The following is a 16,618-nucleotide window of genomic DNA, read 5'->3' on the forward strand; positions in this document are numbered from 1 at the left end:
AGGGAGGTCTAAGATCTACTAAATCTTTCACCAACTTTTCCTAGTCCTTCCTACAAAGCAGCTTACCTCAAAAGGGGAACCTACAGAGCTGGGTTTTTAAAGTTGTATCAGCGGGTGGATCCAGGGCCGGTCTTAGAAATTGTGGGGTCCTGTGGAGACCAGTATGGTGGGGCCCCCCAGCCCATCCCCGCTCACCCCAATCCTGCCTAGCACCGCCCCCGGAGACTCACTTCTACCCTCTGTACTCACCATCCTCTTATCATTCATCGCCCCTGAGAACCCTGATGGTCTCTACTATATGGTTCCATCCTGCCAAGCATCTCCCCTCCCTTTTCCTTCCTACACTTTTCTACCCCAACATTTCCTCTCTCTTATTCTCAACCCATATTTCTAGCCAGTGTTTTTTTTGTTTTTTTTTTTGTAGGAAAAAGGTACCGGTACTCATTATGGGTAACCTTAGGGGTGATAGCCAGGCCCACAATAGCTATACCCCTTTTATCAGTCATGGCGCATATAAACAGGCAGCACTGAAAATATTACACCAGTATAAGAGAAGAAAATTAACAGCTTACAGAAATTATTTATAATGAAAAAAAAAAAATCACATCTTCTGTATACTCAAAATGACACAAAACAAATTAGCACACAGAACAGGAATCAGACAATCTCGCCAAATCTGAAACACAAATATGTTATCAAAATTTCAGAACCTAACAAACAGATCCCTATTCAGACGCTTGGCCTTGCAATCACACATGCAGAACAGAGAGAGCCCCTCTTCAAATTCTTCAAATATTCGCCTGAAATCCTAAGAAGTCAGATTCTGCATGAAGCACAATACCAGGAAAACAGAAACATGTTTCCTCCTATACAGTGCAAAATAAGACAGCAGATTTAAGTTCTCAAATTGGACATATTACAAACACTAAAATGAAAATAAAATGATTTTTTCTACCTTGGTTATCTGGTGACTTTGTTTTTCTGATCATGTTGGTCCCGGTCTTTGATTTTGCTGCTCTCTTATCTGTTCTCTTAAATCCATTATCCAGATCCTCTAGGGTAGCATTTTCTGAAATGCTACCTGTTCCACGTGCAGGGCCCAAGAGACAGGCAGAGCTCCACAGTCTCAATGCGTGGATGAGACAATGGTGCAGGGAGGAGGGTTTTAGATTTGTTAGGAACTGGGCAACATTCTGGGAAAGGGGGAGCCTATTCCGAAAGGATGGGCTCCACCTTACCAGGGTGGGACCAGGCTGCTGGCATCGGCATTTAAAAAGGAGATAGAGCAGCTTTTAAACTAGAAATGGGGGGAAGGCCGATAGTCACTCAAAAGCGCATGGTTCGGGATAAGGTATCTTTCAAAGATATCACCAAAACAGGGAAGATAGGGTATCCTGATAGTGAGGTTGCAAAAGAGACCGTAGTAGATCAGGTGTCCCTAAATAAAAATAAAAATCAGACAAAAGATTGCAAATTAGTACTGTCAAGTACTAAGCATGATGTAAATAGGAGCAACAAACACAGTTTGAAATGTCTATATGCGAATGCCAGGAGCCTAAGAAATAAGATGGGAGAGTTAGAATATATTGCACTAAATGAAAAATTAGATATAATAGGCATCTCTTGAGACCTGGTGGAAGGAGGCTAACCAGTGGGACTCTGTCATAACAGGGTACAAATTATATCATAGTGATAGGGTGGATCGAATTGGTGGAGGGGTAGCATTGTACATTAATGAGAGCCTTGAATCAAATAGATTGAAAATTCTGCAGGAAACAAAACACGTCTTGGAATCACTGTGGCTTGAAATTCCATGTGTAAAGGAGAAAAGGATAATGATAGGAGTGTACTACCGTCCACCTGGCCAGGATGAACAGACGGATGCAGAAATGTTAAAGGAAATTAGGGACGCAAACAAACTGGGCAACACAATAATAATGGGTGATTTCAATTACCCTGATATTGACTGGGGTAAATGTAACATCGGGACACGCTAGGGAGGTAAAATTCCTTGATGAAATCAAGGACAGCTTTATGGAGCAGCTGGTACAGGAACCAACGAGAGAAGGAAAAATTCTCGACCTAGTCCTTAGTGGAGCGCATGATCTGGTGCGGGAAGTAATGGTGCTGGGGCCGCTTGATAACAGTGATCATAATATGATCGGATTTGATATTAGCTTTGAAGTAAATATACATAGGAAATCAAATACCTTAGCATTTAACTTTAAAAAAGGAGACTATGATAAAATGAGAAAACGGTGAAAAGAAAACTTAGAGGAGCGACTGTGAGGGTCAAAAATTTACATCAGGCATGGATGCTGTTCAAAAACACCATCCTGGAAGCCCAGGCCAAATATATTTTGTGTATTAAAAAAAGGAGGACGGAAGACCAAACGACAGCCGGCATGGTTAAATAGTGAGGTGAAGGAAGCAATTAGAGCTAAAAGAAAATCCTTCAGAAAATGGAAGAAGGAACTGACTGAAAATAATAAGAAACGGTATAAGGAACGTCAAGTCAAATGCAAAGCGCTGATAAGGAAAGCTAAGAGGGAATTCGAAAAAAAGATTGCGTTGGAGGCAAAAACACATAGTAAAAATTTTTTTAGGTATATTAAAAGCAGGAAGCCGGCAAAAGAATCATTTGGACCGCTAGATGACCAAGGAGTAAAAGGGGCGATCAGGGAAGACAAAGCTGTAGCAGAGAGAGTAAATTAATTCTTTGCTTCGGTCTTCACAGAGGAAGATTTGGGTGGAATACCGGTGCTGGAAATGGTATTCGAAGCTGATGAGTCGGAGAAACTTAATGAATTCTCTGTAAACCTGGAGGATGTAATGGGGCAGTTCTATAAACTAAAGAGTAGCAAATCTCCTGGACCGGATGGTATTCATCCCAGAGTACTAATAGAACTGAAAAATGAGCTTGCGGAGCTATTGTTAGAAATATGTAATTTATCCTTAAAATCAAGCGTGGTACTCGAAGACTGGAGGGTGGCCAATGTAACGCCGATTTTTTAAAAAGGTTCCAGAGGAGATTGGGAAATTATAGACTGGTGAGTCTGACTTCGGTGCCAGGCAAAATGGTAGAGAAGAACAAAATTACAGAGCATATTCAAAAGCATGGATTAATGAGACAAAGTCAACATGGATTTAGTGAAGGGAAATCTTGCCTCACCAATCTACTACATTTCTTTGAAGGGGTGAACAAACATGTGGATAAAGGGGAGCTGGTTGATATTGTGTATCTGGATTTTCAGAAGGCGTTTGACAAAGTACCTCATGAAAGACTCCAGAGGAAATTGGAGAGTCATTTGATAGGAGGTAGTGTTCTGTTGTGGATTAAAAACTGGTTAAAAGATAGAAAACAGAGAGTAGGGTAAATGGTCGGTATTCTCAATGGAGAAGGGTAGTTAGTGGGGTTCCCCAGGGCTCTGTGCTGGGACTGCTGCTTTTTAACATATTTATAAATGATCTAGAGATGGGAGTAACTAGTGAGGTAATTAAATTTGCTGATGACACAAAGTTATTCAAAGTCGTTAAATCATGGGAGGATTGTGAAAAATTACAAGCGGACCTCACGAGACTGGGAGACTGGGCGTCTAAATGGCAGATGACGTTTAATGTGAGCAAGTGCAAAGTGATGCATGTGAGAAAGACGAACCCGAATTATAGCTATGTCATGCAAGACTCCACGTTAGGAGTCACGGACCAAGAAAGGGATCTAGATGTCGTCGTTGATGATACGTTGAAACCTTCTGTGGCTAAGAAAGCAAATAGAAAGTTAGGTATTATTAGGAAAGGAATGGAAAACAAAAATGAGGATGTTATAATGCCTTTGTATCGCTCCATGGTGCGACCGCACCTCGAATATTGTGTTCATTTCTAGTCGCAGTATCTCAAAAAAGATATAGTGGAATTAGAAAAGGTGCAGAGAAGGGCAATGAAAATGATAAAGGGGATGGGATGACTTCCCTATGAGGAAAGGCTAAAGCGGCTAGGGCTCTTCAGCTTGGAGAAAAGGCGGCTGAGGGGAGATATGATAGAGGTCTATAAAATAATGAGTGGAGTTGAACTGGTAGATGTGAAGCGTCTGTTCACGCTTTCCAAAAATACTAGGACTAGGGGGCATGCGATGAAGCTACAATGTAGTAAATTTAAAATGAATCGGAGAAAATTTTTCTTCACTCAACGTGTAATTAAACGCTGGAATTCGTTGCCAGAGAATGTGGTAAAAGCGGTTAGCTTAGCGGACTTTAAAAAAGGTTTGGACGGCTTCCTAAAGGAAAAGTCCACAGACCGTTATTAAATGGACTTGGGGAAAATCCACTATTTCTGGGATAAAATATTTTGTACATTTTTGGGATCTTGCCAGGTATTTGTGACCTGGATTGGCCACTGTTGGAAACAGGATGCTGGGCTCGATGGACCTTTGGTCTTTCCCAGTATGGCAATACTTATGTACTTATGGACTTCCTGTCCACTTATTTCTTTACTTTCCTCTTTTCTTCTTCATTTCTTGTCCAGCAATTCTCCTCTCTCCCCTGCCCTCCCCTCCATCCATGACCAACAATTCTCCTCTCTCCTCTGCATACATGTCCAGCAATTCTCCTCTTTCCCCTGCCCTCCCCTCTCTCCTCCACCCCTAGACCAGCATTTCCTTGTCCCCTCTCCTTCCCCGCCAACCCTATGACCCAGCTCTCCCTGTCCCCTCTACCACTATGATCCAACAATTCTCTCTCCTCTCTCCCTCCCACCCCAAATTGAGGTCCATCAAATCCCTGTCTCCTCTCCCCACCCTTCTCCCTTATGATGCAGCATTTACTTGTCCACCCTCCCTTCCCCTCCACCCCTATGGTCCAGCACTTACTGTCTCGTATCTTCCCTTCCCCTCATAGCCCAGCAGCTCTATGCTCCCTATTTTTCCCTCTGTTTCCTTTCCTCTCCCGCTATGAATCCAGGATCTCTCCCTCCCCCCTCCCCCACTAATCCTCAAGCCCCCAGAACCTGATTTCTTTGCTGGTGCCAGCAGCAGCACTGGAAACAGGCTGTCTGGGCTGACCAGTCCTTCCTTTTGTAGTGCCCTGCCTTTATGTAACTTCCTGTTTAAGTGCGGGAGGGATGCTGCAGAGGGAAGGACCGGATCGGCGACGGTCCAGACAGCTTGTTCCCGTTTCTGATGCCGGCCCAGCAAAGAACCTGACTGCTGGTTTAGTTTCATGATCTGGCTCTCCTCCTCTAAAACTGCTTTTTCTGCCTCCATGCTCTTCTGCCTTCTGTGAACTGTCATACCATCTACCGCCAAAGAGGAGCTGGACCCGCACTCCTCAGAGGCGGTTCTTTATTCCTAGCCTTCCTGCTGCCTTGTACAGTGACCCCACCAATCAATCCTGGGATTCCCACTGACTTTATGGTGATGTCATGCCCAAGGTGGGAAAGCCGAGGAGGGGCAGCAAAGTGCGAGAAGGGAACTTCCACATGGCAGGTTTTTTTTTTTTTTTTGGGGGGGGGTAGGGTTAGGGTCACTGGCCTTATAGGGAGGCAAGGGATCAGATCTGGTGCTTATATGCCCTATTCCCGTGCAGCCAGGTCTCTAGTAGGCAGCGCGGGGCCCCTGGGAGAGCAAGGCCCTGTGTGGTCACACCGGTTGCTCCTGCCTAAGACTGGCCCTGAGCCACACTAATCTACATGCCACAATGACGAGAGCCGTATTTCTAGCTGAAGACCAATAGAAAAAACTGCCACATATGTGCTACACTTAATCAGATGAGCCACATCTGTTAAGTTTTCCACATACACATCCTGAGTAACACATTCTACTTTGCTGCATCCAAAGCATAGAGGACCTGGAAAAATAGGAACTACATACATGCAGCTGCTTTTAAGGTCAGCCTTTTTAAAGGCTTATTTCAGCAAAACTTCCAGCTTCCAATTTTGGATGTCCTTCAAGGCAGTGCCTCCCTCAACAGGAATAGTAGAATTCTTAGTACTACCATAACCAATGCATCCACTTGGGGTTGATGAAACTGTTCCTTATCTGGCAAAAAGAGACAAATCTCAGCCATGGCTCTTATTACCTTGACTCTAGACTCTGGAGTATCTGATTCTGCAGAAATTAAAGGTCTCAATGGTATCATGCACTGGAAACACTCTGATTTTCTAAATCCAACTAAAAAGGGATTCTCTGACTTTGCAGTTTCTTGAGGATTTGGGACTAAAATTTCCAGAGGCTTCAGAGTTTTTACAATAAGAACTGTCAAGCCTTCCTTCTTAAAATACCAGACAACTGTGGGTCATCCTCATCTTCCACTGGGAAATCTCCTTCTTCTAACTGGGCATATATAGAGAGACTCGGGTGGTAGAGATCTAGGAGGATGAGAAAGTGAACCTGAAATTCTGGAGCAAGAATCCTCAAGATTCCACTGTGGCACCCATGCAGAACTATTGGGAAGGGGTGGGGGGGTCGAGACAAGGGTTCCACCTGAGATGATTAACAGAAAGGCTATGTGCAATAAGAGAACACATTCTGTGGAAAAATAATTTCCTGCAGCTAACCGAAAAGCCTCACCAGTCTCAATGGACAAAGGAGAAACACCCACTGGAGGAGAAAAACTATCATCAGTCTGTCCAACAGCCTGAAAAGTGGCTGCCACATCAGGCATGACTGCAAAGGGTCCTGCAGTAACATAGTGGCCCCTCCCAGGCTTTCCCCTCCAGGAGTGTGACAAGGCCCAACCTGCCCCAAAACAGCCCTTTTTCAATTGGTGTTGTCTTGTGATGAAGAGATGTACCAGAGCAGGCAGAACATTCCACTACTTGTCACTGTTTGGTCCCAGACTGGGAACACTATTTGAGCCGCTCAGCCAGTACCTCTATGGCTGCTGGAGTGACTTATACCACATGCACATCAGCCACGCTTAAAACTGAGGTCAGTGCTGTGGCTCAGTGTGTGGAAACTGCTCTGTCAGGCTCCCCTGATTAGGGTTGCCAGAAGACTGCTACACAACCCCCAGAGACAGAAAAAGAAGAAAAGGAGTTGCCACTCAGAACATCTCCTAGTGTCCATAGGTCTGTCCCTTCAGATCAGGCTGTGTTGGAAATCTGTGCCAGCATCAGGTCATTGGCGTGGAATCGGACTCCTCTGAGATTTTCCTGAAAGACAAAATCTTCTGTACCAAATTCTTTTTTTTTTTAAACTCAGAGCAATACCAGATAAGTGTAGACCCCCTTGCTCAACTGAAACCTGGCTCTCCAACCAATTCAGGAGCTGCATGGTCTGTCCATCACCATCTGCTGGAGACAGAGAAATACTGAGCATCAGAGGCTGCACGGTGCCCTTATAGGGCAGACCTATAAGCTTTTCGTCTCTGTCTCCATCTGTTTGTCGGCAGGCACAACCACAGGTCCTGAACTGGTCTGGTATGGATGCTAAGGAAGTGTGTATTTTTAAAGATGTGGATACAAGTGCCCATCCTGCCCCTGCTCCACCCTCAGAAACACATGCAAGTATACTGCATAAAAGGCAATGTGGTTTCTGAGCACCTAATTTTATGAGCACATAACCCTATTCCCAAACAATTTATCCCAAACAAATTTTTTTAAAGTGCCTACTTGAACACGTAGAACTGCATTTCATGCGCTGAAGTCATTTATATTATTATCCCCCCCAATGTTTTCAGCTCCCAGATGCAAAACCAACTATCTGGTCTTGGTTCTGAATTCTTTAGAAGCCTTTAGAAAGCTGTGATAAGTGACTTGATGTGGGAATTAGCATGCATTAACTGTTTAGCTATATTAAGCAGCAATTAGCATACACTTAGATCAATTTTCAAAAGGTACTGATAAGCTTAGTGCAACACCACACATATAAATGGCATTTTATTTAACAATATCGCCATTATATACCCAAGTATCATTGCTACTACATGTACCATATAAGGTCTACATTTAGTAGGACATCTACATGTACTTATATATTCAGCTTACTATACATAAAAAGGGTAATTCAACAACAGGATGTCTGGTAGGAGTCTATTCTATAAAGGAATGCAAGTATTTTCCTTTACAGAACAGTAGCCATGACGACTTACACCAGTCACAGAGTTTTGGAGAAATGTGCGTAACTTGTAAGTTATACATGTAAAGTTTGGGTCCTGCCCATGCTCTGCCCTAGCTCCACCCATGTGTACACTGCCTTGTAAATACGCACTATGCAAGATATGCGAATATTTGCAGAACAGAACTAAAGCAGAATTTTGGGATGTATGTGAATAAATGTTAGCCCCCCTCCATACTGCCATTAAATATAATTTGAAACATCCAGATTAGATGTGACGTTTATCTCCTCTCCTCACCCCCCCCCCCCCAAAAAAAAGGAAAGGTGTTTTGAAAAACAGAAGGAAAAGAAGAAATCTCCGATTGAAGTGATTTTGGAAGGCAGACTTGCTCTCTCTGACAAGAATCACTTGAGGCAGAAGTAAGATCTATAACCGACATTCTGCTCTGGCAGCAGTCTTTAAGCAAAATGTAACCACTTGAAGATTATTAAATCACTGAGCTATGGAAGAGGTAAACAACAACAAAGTAGGCTGGATATGTAAGGAAAGGCAGGCTAATGATCAACATTTACATAATTTGGGGATGATTATCTATTAAAATTGGTAAATAAAGTTGGAATTAATAAAGCATACACACTAAAGGAAGGTAACTGAAGCTTGTTAGGGGGCCAGAGAAAATTCCTCACCTGAATTTAATTGGGGCAGACTAGCCATGACCTCCATGGGATTCCGAAAAATGCAGGGATTCTGTCCAGGATCTCTGTCTCTTGGTCATTTGGTTGACAGGGATGGTTTCCCTCTACTGGGGAAAACCTGAACCGCAGGCTACAAGCTCTACAGGGCTGGAATCAGAGAAATCTAGACTCACAAAAGAGCTAAGAGCTGTGGACCTAGCACTAAGGTTACCATCAGGCTTATTTTTGAAAGAGAAGGGCGCCCATTCTCTGACACAAATCGGGAGATGGGCGTCCTCCTCTCAGGGTCGCCCAAATCAGCATAATTGAAAGCTGATTTTGGGTGTCCTCAACTGCTTTCTGTCGTGGGGATGACCAAAGTTCACGGGGGCATCCTCGGCCGATAATGGAAAAAAGAAGGGCATCCCTGACAAGCACTTGGCTGACTTTACTTGGTCCATTTTGTCTTGCGATTAAGCCTCAAAAAGGTGCCCGAACTGACCAGATGACCACCGGAGGGAATCAGGGATGACCTCCCCTTACTACCCCAGTGGTCACCAACCCCCTCCCACCATAAAATAAAAACTAAAATTTTTTTTTTTGCCAGCCTCAAATGTCATACCCAGCTCCATCACAGCAATATGCAGGTCTCTGGAGCAGTTTTAGTGGGTGCAGTGCACTTCAGCCAGGCGGACCCAGGCCCACCCCCCCCCCCCCCCCCACCTATTACACTTGTGTGGTAAATGTGAGCGCTCCAAAACCCACCGTACCCAGATGTAGGTGCCCCCCTTCACCCCTTAGGGCTATGGTAGTGGTGTACAGTTGTAGGAAGTGGGTTTTGGGGGGGCTCAGCAACCAAGGTCTATGCACCTGGGAGCAATTTGTGAAGTCCACTGCAGTGCCCCCTAGGGTGCCCAGTTGGTGTCCTGGCTTGTCAGGGGGACCAGTGCACTACGAATTCTGGCTCCTCCCACGACCAAAGGGCTTGAATTTGGTCATTTTTGAGATGGGCGTCCTCGGTTTCCATTATGGCTGAAAACCGGGGACGACCATCTCTAAGGTCGACCATCTCAACATTTAGATCGACCATCTTTAAGGTCGACCTAAATGATGAGATTTGGGCATCCCCGATCGTATTATCGAAACGAAAGATGGACGCCCATCTTGTTTCGAAAATACGGGTTTCCCCGCCCCTTCGCGGGGGCCATCCTGCGAGGACTCCCTCATGAAAACTTGGCACCCCATTTGATTATGCCCCTCCACATGACCTCTTTTAAGAGGGCATGTCCTCTTTTTGGACATCTTCAGATATGTCCTACAGGATTTTTAATTTTTAGGGAAATGTCCTCCTTTTCTTTTATGTGCCTATGACCAACACATCTACCCATCTACACACCTACCCACCACCTCTTTGGCTGTTTTCAAGTCCAAACTTAAAGCCCACCTCTTTACCACTGCTTTTGACTACTAACCACTGCTCACTTGCCCTATCCTTTATCCTCACCTCTTTATTCCCCTACCCTTAATTGTTCTGTCTGTCTCCTGTCTTATCTAGATTGTAAGCTCTTTGAGCAGGGACTGTCTTTTTGTGTATGGTGTACAGCGCTGCATATGCCTTGTAGCACTATAGAAATGATAAGTAGTAGTAGTAGCAGTAGTGAGAGAAACCATCTCTGGCTTATTAGTCAGTCTGGACATATGGGGGTGCTAAAATGAGTAAAAGGAATTGCTCATCCCCTCTTTGCTCCTCTGCTGGTTGAATTTGTCAAAGGAATTTTGTTCGTGCAGCACAATTTAAAGCATATGTCATGCAAAGACTTTCACACATCACGAAAGCCAGACAAAGGGATATACGGTCTTATGATAAGTATGCTTAGGCTCAGACTCAGTCAAACTCAAATCCAGAAGTTCTTGAAATGTAGAATGTCTACTGCTGTACTGTAAATCACTTTAACTACAATTAAGTATTTCTTTAGTAAAGGTAGCAACCATTTTTATTTTTTCTGTCCTCTTTTTGTCTCCGCAAATATGGTATCCCTACCTAGCAGGGAAGAGACCCCTGGAGGCTTTTCCTCAGGAGAGAAGACCGATTCACCAGGAAGAAGAGAGAGCACAGTGGCTGAGCAGCACTCGAGGACCTTGTGAGCATGCTCAGAAGGCCTTCGGAAGCACGACTGATACCCAAGGCACAGTTGCAAAAAGGCTCCTGGGAACGCAATCAGTGTTTGGAGCCTGTTGGAGGCACAGGCCCTTGGACGTGCAATGGGAGCTTGGAAGCGGAAACTGGTCAAGCCAAACTGATTCAACCCCTGCTCTGGGGGTCATGGTGGGGATGGAAAGGGGAAAAGATTTAATAGATATGGTTAATGCTGCCACTGTAATTAAAAAACAAACAAACAAACCTCTATGTCAGAAAAGGGGGATATATTTAAAGCTGCCACATTGGTAGAGAGACTGGTGCCAAGAGTACAGTTTAGAGAAGTGGTTCCTAAACCTGGTCCTGGAGGCACCCCAGCCAGTCAGGTTTTCAGGATATCTACAATGAATATTCATGAGATAGATTTGCATGCAGTGGAGGCAACATATGCAAATCTCACCAACAATGAATATTCGTGAGAATGAAAACCTTTCATCCAGAATGTTTAATGAATTGCTTATCAAAATATTTCTTCTAAGTAATGGCTCATTGACTTCAGTTGAGGGCTGCATTATGTTTAAATTAGGTACTCTAGTTTTCAAAATATTGTATGGAGTCATACCGGGTTATATGGAGGCATATTTTCAAAGCATTTAGACTTATAAAGTTACATAGTAACCTACGGAACTTAGTAAGTCTAAGTGCTTTGAAAATGAGCCCCATGGTGACATTAATATGCAGGCCGATATATGGGAGAATGCATCTTATACGACATTCTAAATTTTGTAAATGTTTCCCAGCCCTAAAGGTGTTCGCTATTGGAAATTATTTCAGACAACTTTTACGTATCAAGCAGCAGCATTTTGGTCACACCTTCCAAATGGGATTAAAGCCTTGTCTAGTTTTGCTAGTTTTAAGATGTTGTTTAAAACCTCTCTCTATAGAAAATCTGTTTAAATACAGTGAATTAGTTATAATTTTGTTTTTAATTCAATATATGGTCCTGGATGTCTGGTCTAGTTCTCTTATTGTTATCCACTTTGAACTACATTTGGTAACAGCGGACTATAAGTTCTGTAACTGTAAATATTTTAAAGCTTTCATATAAACTGTACCTAGTTCAATAGACTATTTAAGAGTCAGCCAGCCTTGTTTACAACAGTCTTTTTGACATCCCTGTGGGGAAAAGAGGGAAATCTCACCCATTAACATCTTTCTTTCCCAGGTGGAGGCACAGGCATCAACCATTCCAGGGCCTGATGGAGCCTGCCTGAGGAAGATTCCAGCAAGGAATATTAACATATCAAAGAAATAAAATGCAAAGGAAAGTCTTTTTTATTTCACCGTGCAAGGACATTTACGGTGTTTGGATCCATCTTGTGGAATGTGAGATATTTCATCTTTTGTAAAAAAAATTTACCATTTTATTTATAAAGCCATACCATGATGGATAGATAGGGAGATTGGGATTTAGGTTGCATTTGGATCTTTATGTATATATTTAAATTTGGGATTAGAGACTTAGGTGGGAAAGTTTACTTAATTCTTACTCAAAAAGCCCTTCATCTAGAAAACCCCTCATATCTATTCACTCCATGACTAATCATTCCTCCCCCTAAGAAAGCATATCATGAAGCTACCCTTAATTCAGCTTTTTTCTTCTTTCCCCCAAGACTCTGGAATGACCTCCCCTCAGATATTAGGGCCAAACTTTCTTTCCCCAAATTTAAGTTGCGCTTAAAGGCATATTCTTTTCAATTGGTATTTAATGTTGCGTTACGGTGAGTGTGACCCGTGGGTGAAGATTAGAGAAACTAAACTACTACTACTTATTTCCTTACTCTCTCTTTTTTTTTTAATGAAAGATTGAGTTGCATTTTTCTTATATAAAACAGCATTCTGTTTCTTAGATTTTATGTATAACCTCATGTTTTATTTGTAAATCGCTTTGGTCTCCAAAGAGTTTGTTTTAATAAACCATATTTAAGGAGATAAATTTAGTTGGTTTGTGTTTCGTAAGTAAACATTTTATATGTGATTCCCCTATTTCACTACTGCAGGGATCTTTGCAGATTGGCAAATAATAAAATGTTCATAAATAAATTTTTTTAAAAGAGTGTGCTATTGCTGATCTAACAAATCTATATGCAACACTATATATGTGAAGTCAGGGTAACCCAAAAGCAATGTGAAAAAAATCCATTACATTATTTTGGGCCACATTATTGCAGTGCATTTAAACTCAATTTAAGATCATACGAAAATGGTGTACCTGAATGGGACCTGTAGTTCTGATATAGCTGATATATTCTTTTCGGCTTTCTCACTGTACAGTACTTCTTATCATTTGCACAATTTTTGCTTGCATAGTGGAATAAGGACCTCAAGTCGCTGAAACGAAAAGAAACTCCTTTCATTATGCTCTGTGCTGTATCACCTGTGAGAAACATTGAGTTAGGGTCATTGATAGTTCTCATTAGAAGTGCCAGTTCTGCCTGGGTGAAGTCCTGAATCTCGTCACCATAAAGCTCATGAATGCACCACGACAGCTCATCGAGCTTGGAAAGTCTTTGAGACAAGTTGTAAAGGACATCTTCTTCATCAAAATATCCTCTCTGGGATTTTATTTGTTGATAAATACAAAAGAGACGATAAACTTCCTTTCGGTCCCCCTGGAAATTGGGTGCCCTTTTCCTGCCTAATTTAATATACTGCTCCTCTGTCAGTCTGCCACGAAGACAGCTTAAAGCCTCAAAAGATCCCTTCAAGAAAGACTTTATCTCTTTCCAAACCAAAGCTGGATTATATGCATGTTTGCCTTTTACCATTTTTGGCCACATTTCATTTGTAAATACTTCATGGTTCACAAAAACTCGAGGATCAGTTTCTTTAATGTGAGCTTCTGATGCATTCTCTTCCTCACCATATTCTCCTTCCACATCACCTTCTTCCTCCTCATCTAACAAATCTGGAATGACTAATTCATCCTGAGTGGACCATCCTACAATGTTTCTTTTGAGACTTCCATCTTCATTTCTTGGAAAAAATGGGTCAGGCATTGATGCATCAAGCAAAAGCAGTAGTTGCTTGGAGGTAACAAACAATGGAAAATTCTCATCTTTGAGATCTTGGAGCCGATAAACGTTTGGCTCAACTGGTTTGAAATGACTTGTGGCTTTAGTACACTTACTTAGCTCTATAAAGTTCCTCTGGACTTCTTGACACAGGACATGGTTTTTTGTGATAAAGATCTGATGAAAGTGTTCCAGTTTCTCTGACTCATCGATGCCACAGTTGTCATCGTCATGTTCACTATCACAAGATGATTGAAGTCCATCTTCCTCATCCTGTTCATCATCTATACTATCCAACGTTTCCTGTTCATCAAGTGACCCATCTTCTTCTGTTGCTTCTTCCTCCTCCTCCTCTTCTTCCTCCCCTGTGCTTTCTATGTCAGTTACATTTTTCAACTTTCTTTGCTGCCATGTTTGCCTAACTAGCCAAGGGCCTCCCACCTCATCAGCCTTTTCCCAGTAGGAATGGAATTTCTTCCACAGCCTGTATAAGCAACAAGTGGTCTTCCCTGTTCCACTCCGCCCTATTAAAATGATTGCTTCCAGAGGTTTAGGATTGAGATCAATGACTGCATATTCTAATTCACCCACTCTGAAAGGATACTCAACAGGGGAATTCATATCACTTATGATATTAAAGGCCATGTTTGTACTAAAACTGTGAAATTTCATTATATTATATTCTGTTTCCACTGCACTTGCTGGAGGGAAATAATCAGGTATAACAGGCTCCTTAGATTTTAAGAAATCAAGATCTTCAACATAACATCGAGGAATACGTTTTTGTGTGTTCAAGTTAGAGGAAAGCTGGCCTTTATTTATACCCTTCAGCTTTTTTCGCAGGATACAGGTCAAGCCACGATTGTATGCACTACATATATTATCTATATGCCGGTTGAGTTTATTATGATCGAGAACAATATCCCATATTCGAATGATTTCTGTGTAAACTCTACCAGATTTTTCCACAGGATACACTGACTGTTCTGTCTCTATTATCTTTTCTGGGGCTTCACTGCACCGAGGTGAGAAGTCAATTGCAAGCTCCCATAACATCCTGGCTCCTTTGTCCAATTTTGCTTCAAAGAGCTGAATGTCACTTTTCAAGTATTTCAAACGCTTCTGAAGGCTCTGTACCCACTCCCCATTGCCAAGCTGTTGAACTACGAGGACAATTTTTTTTTTCATACAATAGGGTACAGCTCTGCTCCCTAGCTTCTTAAGTGCATCTGAAGTACATTCAATTTCCCAAGTCATGCTGTCAAAATCCTGTATATTTATTAAATCATCTGTATCATCAATTTGTTCATCCAGTTCACTATCTTCATCAAGTGTGGACAGAACAACCCCTCCAGAGTTATCATCATCTCCATTATCTTTTAGTATGCTGATGTCATTACAAGCAATTCCAATACTAGGCAAAGTCTTAACTCCTTGACTATCCGATGACCTGTTCTTTTCTTCTTCAGTGGCAGCAGTTACCAAGAACTTTGATATTAATTCAGTATCTTCTTTCACAGGTTTACTCAATATAATTTGCTGGATCAGGAAAGCAATTGATTGCACTAAACATTCCCTCCGAGTTAATGTCTTTTCTGGTTGTCTTACATCTAAAACTGTCAACCGTCTGTCAATGTTATTTACAACAGGTTCCAGTTCTTGTGCATTAGCCTGTGGTTCAGCCACTGAAGGCAATGAAGTGGACGTGGAAGAGAAAGACGAATGAAGAGCCATTTTTGACTCTACTGTATTGCCATTTGAAAGAGGCTTGGCTGGCTTCACCAGTTGAGCAGATGTGTCTTGCCTATGCTTCTTTTTGCTCTCAGACACAGCTTTATTCCACAAAAGCAGCCGTGGGTCATTCTTTTTAATTCTGTGCCTCACATCTTTTCCCCATTTGTTCTTTAAAGTTAAGTTGATGTCAAACTTTGCTAGCAAGTCCATTATTTTCTTTATGCTTTGCTCCTTTATTTGCTTTGTGGTTACATTTTGAAAGAGCAGGTGCATCACTGAATCTCCCTGTTTGTCTTGGACATTTGGATCAAGATATGGAAACTCATCTGGCTTTGAGCTGTATAGGTCAAGAAGGTAGCTCAGGAAGCGTAAACCAATATCATCTACAAGAAAAAAAGGATTGGAAATTACGTGTTATATTACTTACTTCAGTGCTTTACAGATGTTTTACAACAGAAACTAAAAAAAAATCTCTATCAGAATTACAAAGATCATAACAAGACATTATAAAATAATGCAAGCAGCTGAAGTTTTCCAACTGACAAGCAACTTGCATAAATTTATGCTCCCAAATTCCTAAGTGAAATTACTAAGGGCTTTCAATGTTTGGTAATATATGCAAAAAGACTTGAAGGATTAAACATGTACTTGCCAGCACAGAGCTGGAGCATTCCTTTTAGAAATGTACATGAGCAGAAATAGAGACATGACCCAGGACTTTAACCCCTCCCCTAAATCACCCACATCAAAATGGTTACTTTTAGCTGCTAAGGAGGCAGTTCTATAACTGGGTGCTTCCATTTAGGTGTCTTGAGGGTGCAAGTAAGAGCCTATTCTAAAATAGAACCTAAGAGCCTAGGTTCCATTACAGAGTAGTACCGTAACCCAGTTTAGAGACATACCTAGCATTCAGATGCCCATAATTACACCAGCCACAGCGCTGGTGTG

The 16,618-nt window shown here is 42.2% G+C and overlaps 1 protein-coding gene across 1 annotated transcript in view; it reads right to left on the bottom strand.

The window, feature by feature from the left end:
- TRANK1 (tetratricopeptide repeat and ankyrin repeat containing 1) overlaps positions 1-16,618 on the bottom strand; it is a 222,299-nt gene that overhangs the window by 77,534 nt on the left and 128,147 nt on the right. The window contains exon 13 of the mRNA XM_030205498.1: positions 13,135-16,053. Coding sequence (XP_030061358.1) covers positions 13,135-16,053 — 2,919 coding nt within the window. The remainder of the gene's footprint in view (positions 1-13,134; positions 16,054-16,618) is intronic.

Source organism: Microcaecilia unicolor, chromosome 1, assembly GCF_901765095.1.
Source record: "Microcaecilia unicolor chromosome 1, aMicUni1.1, whole genome shotgun sequence".
NCBI lineage: Eukaryota > Metazoa > Chordata > Amphibia > Gymnophiona > Siphonopidae > Microcaecilia > Microcaecilia unicolor.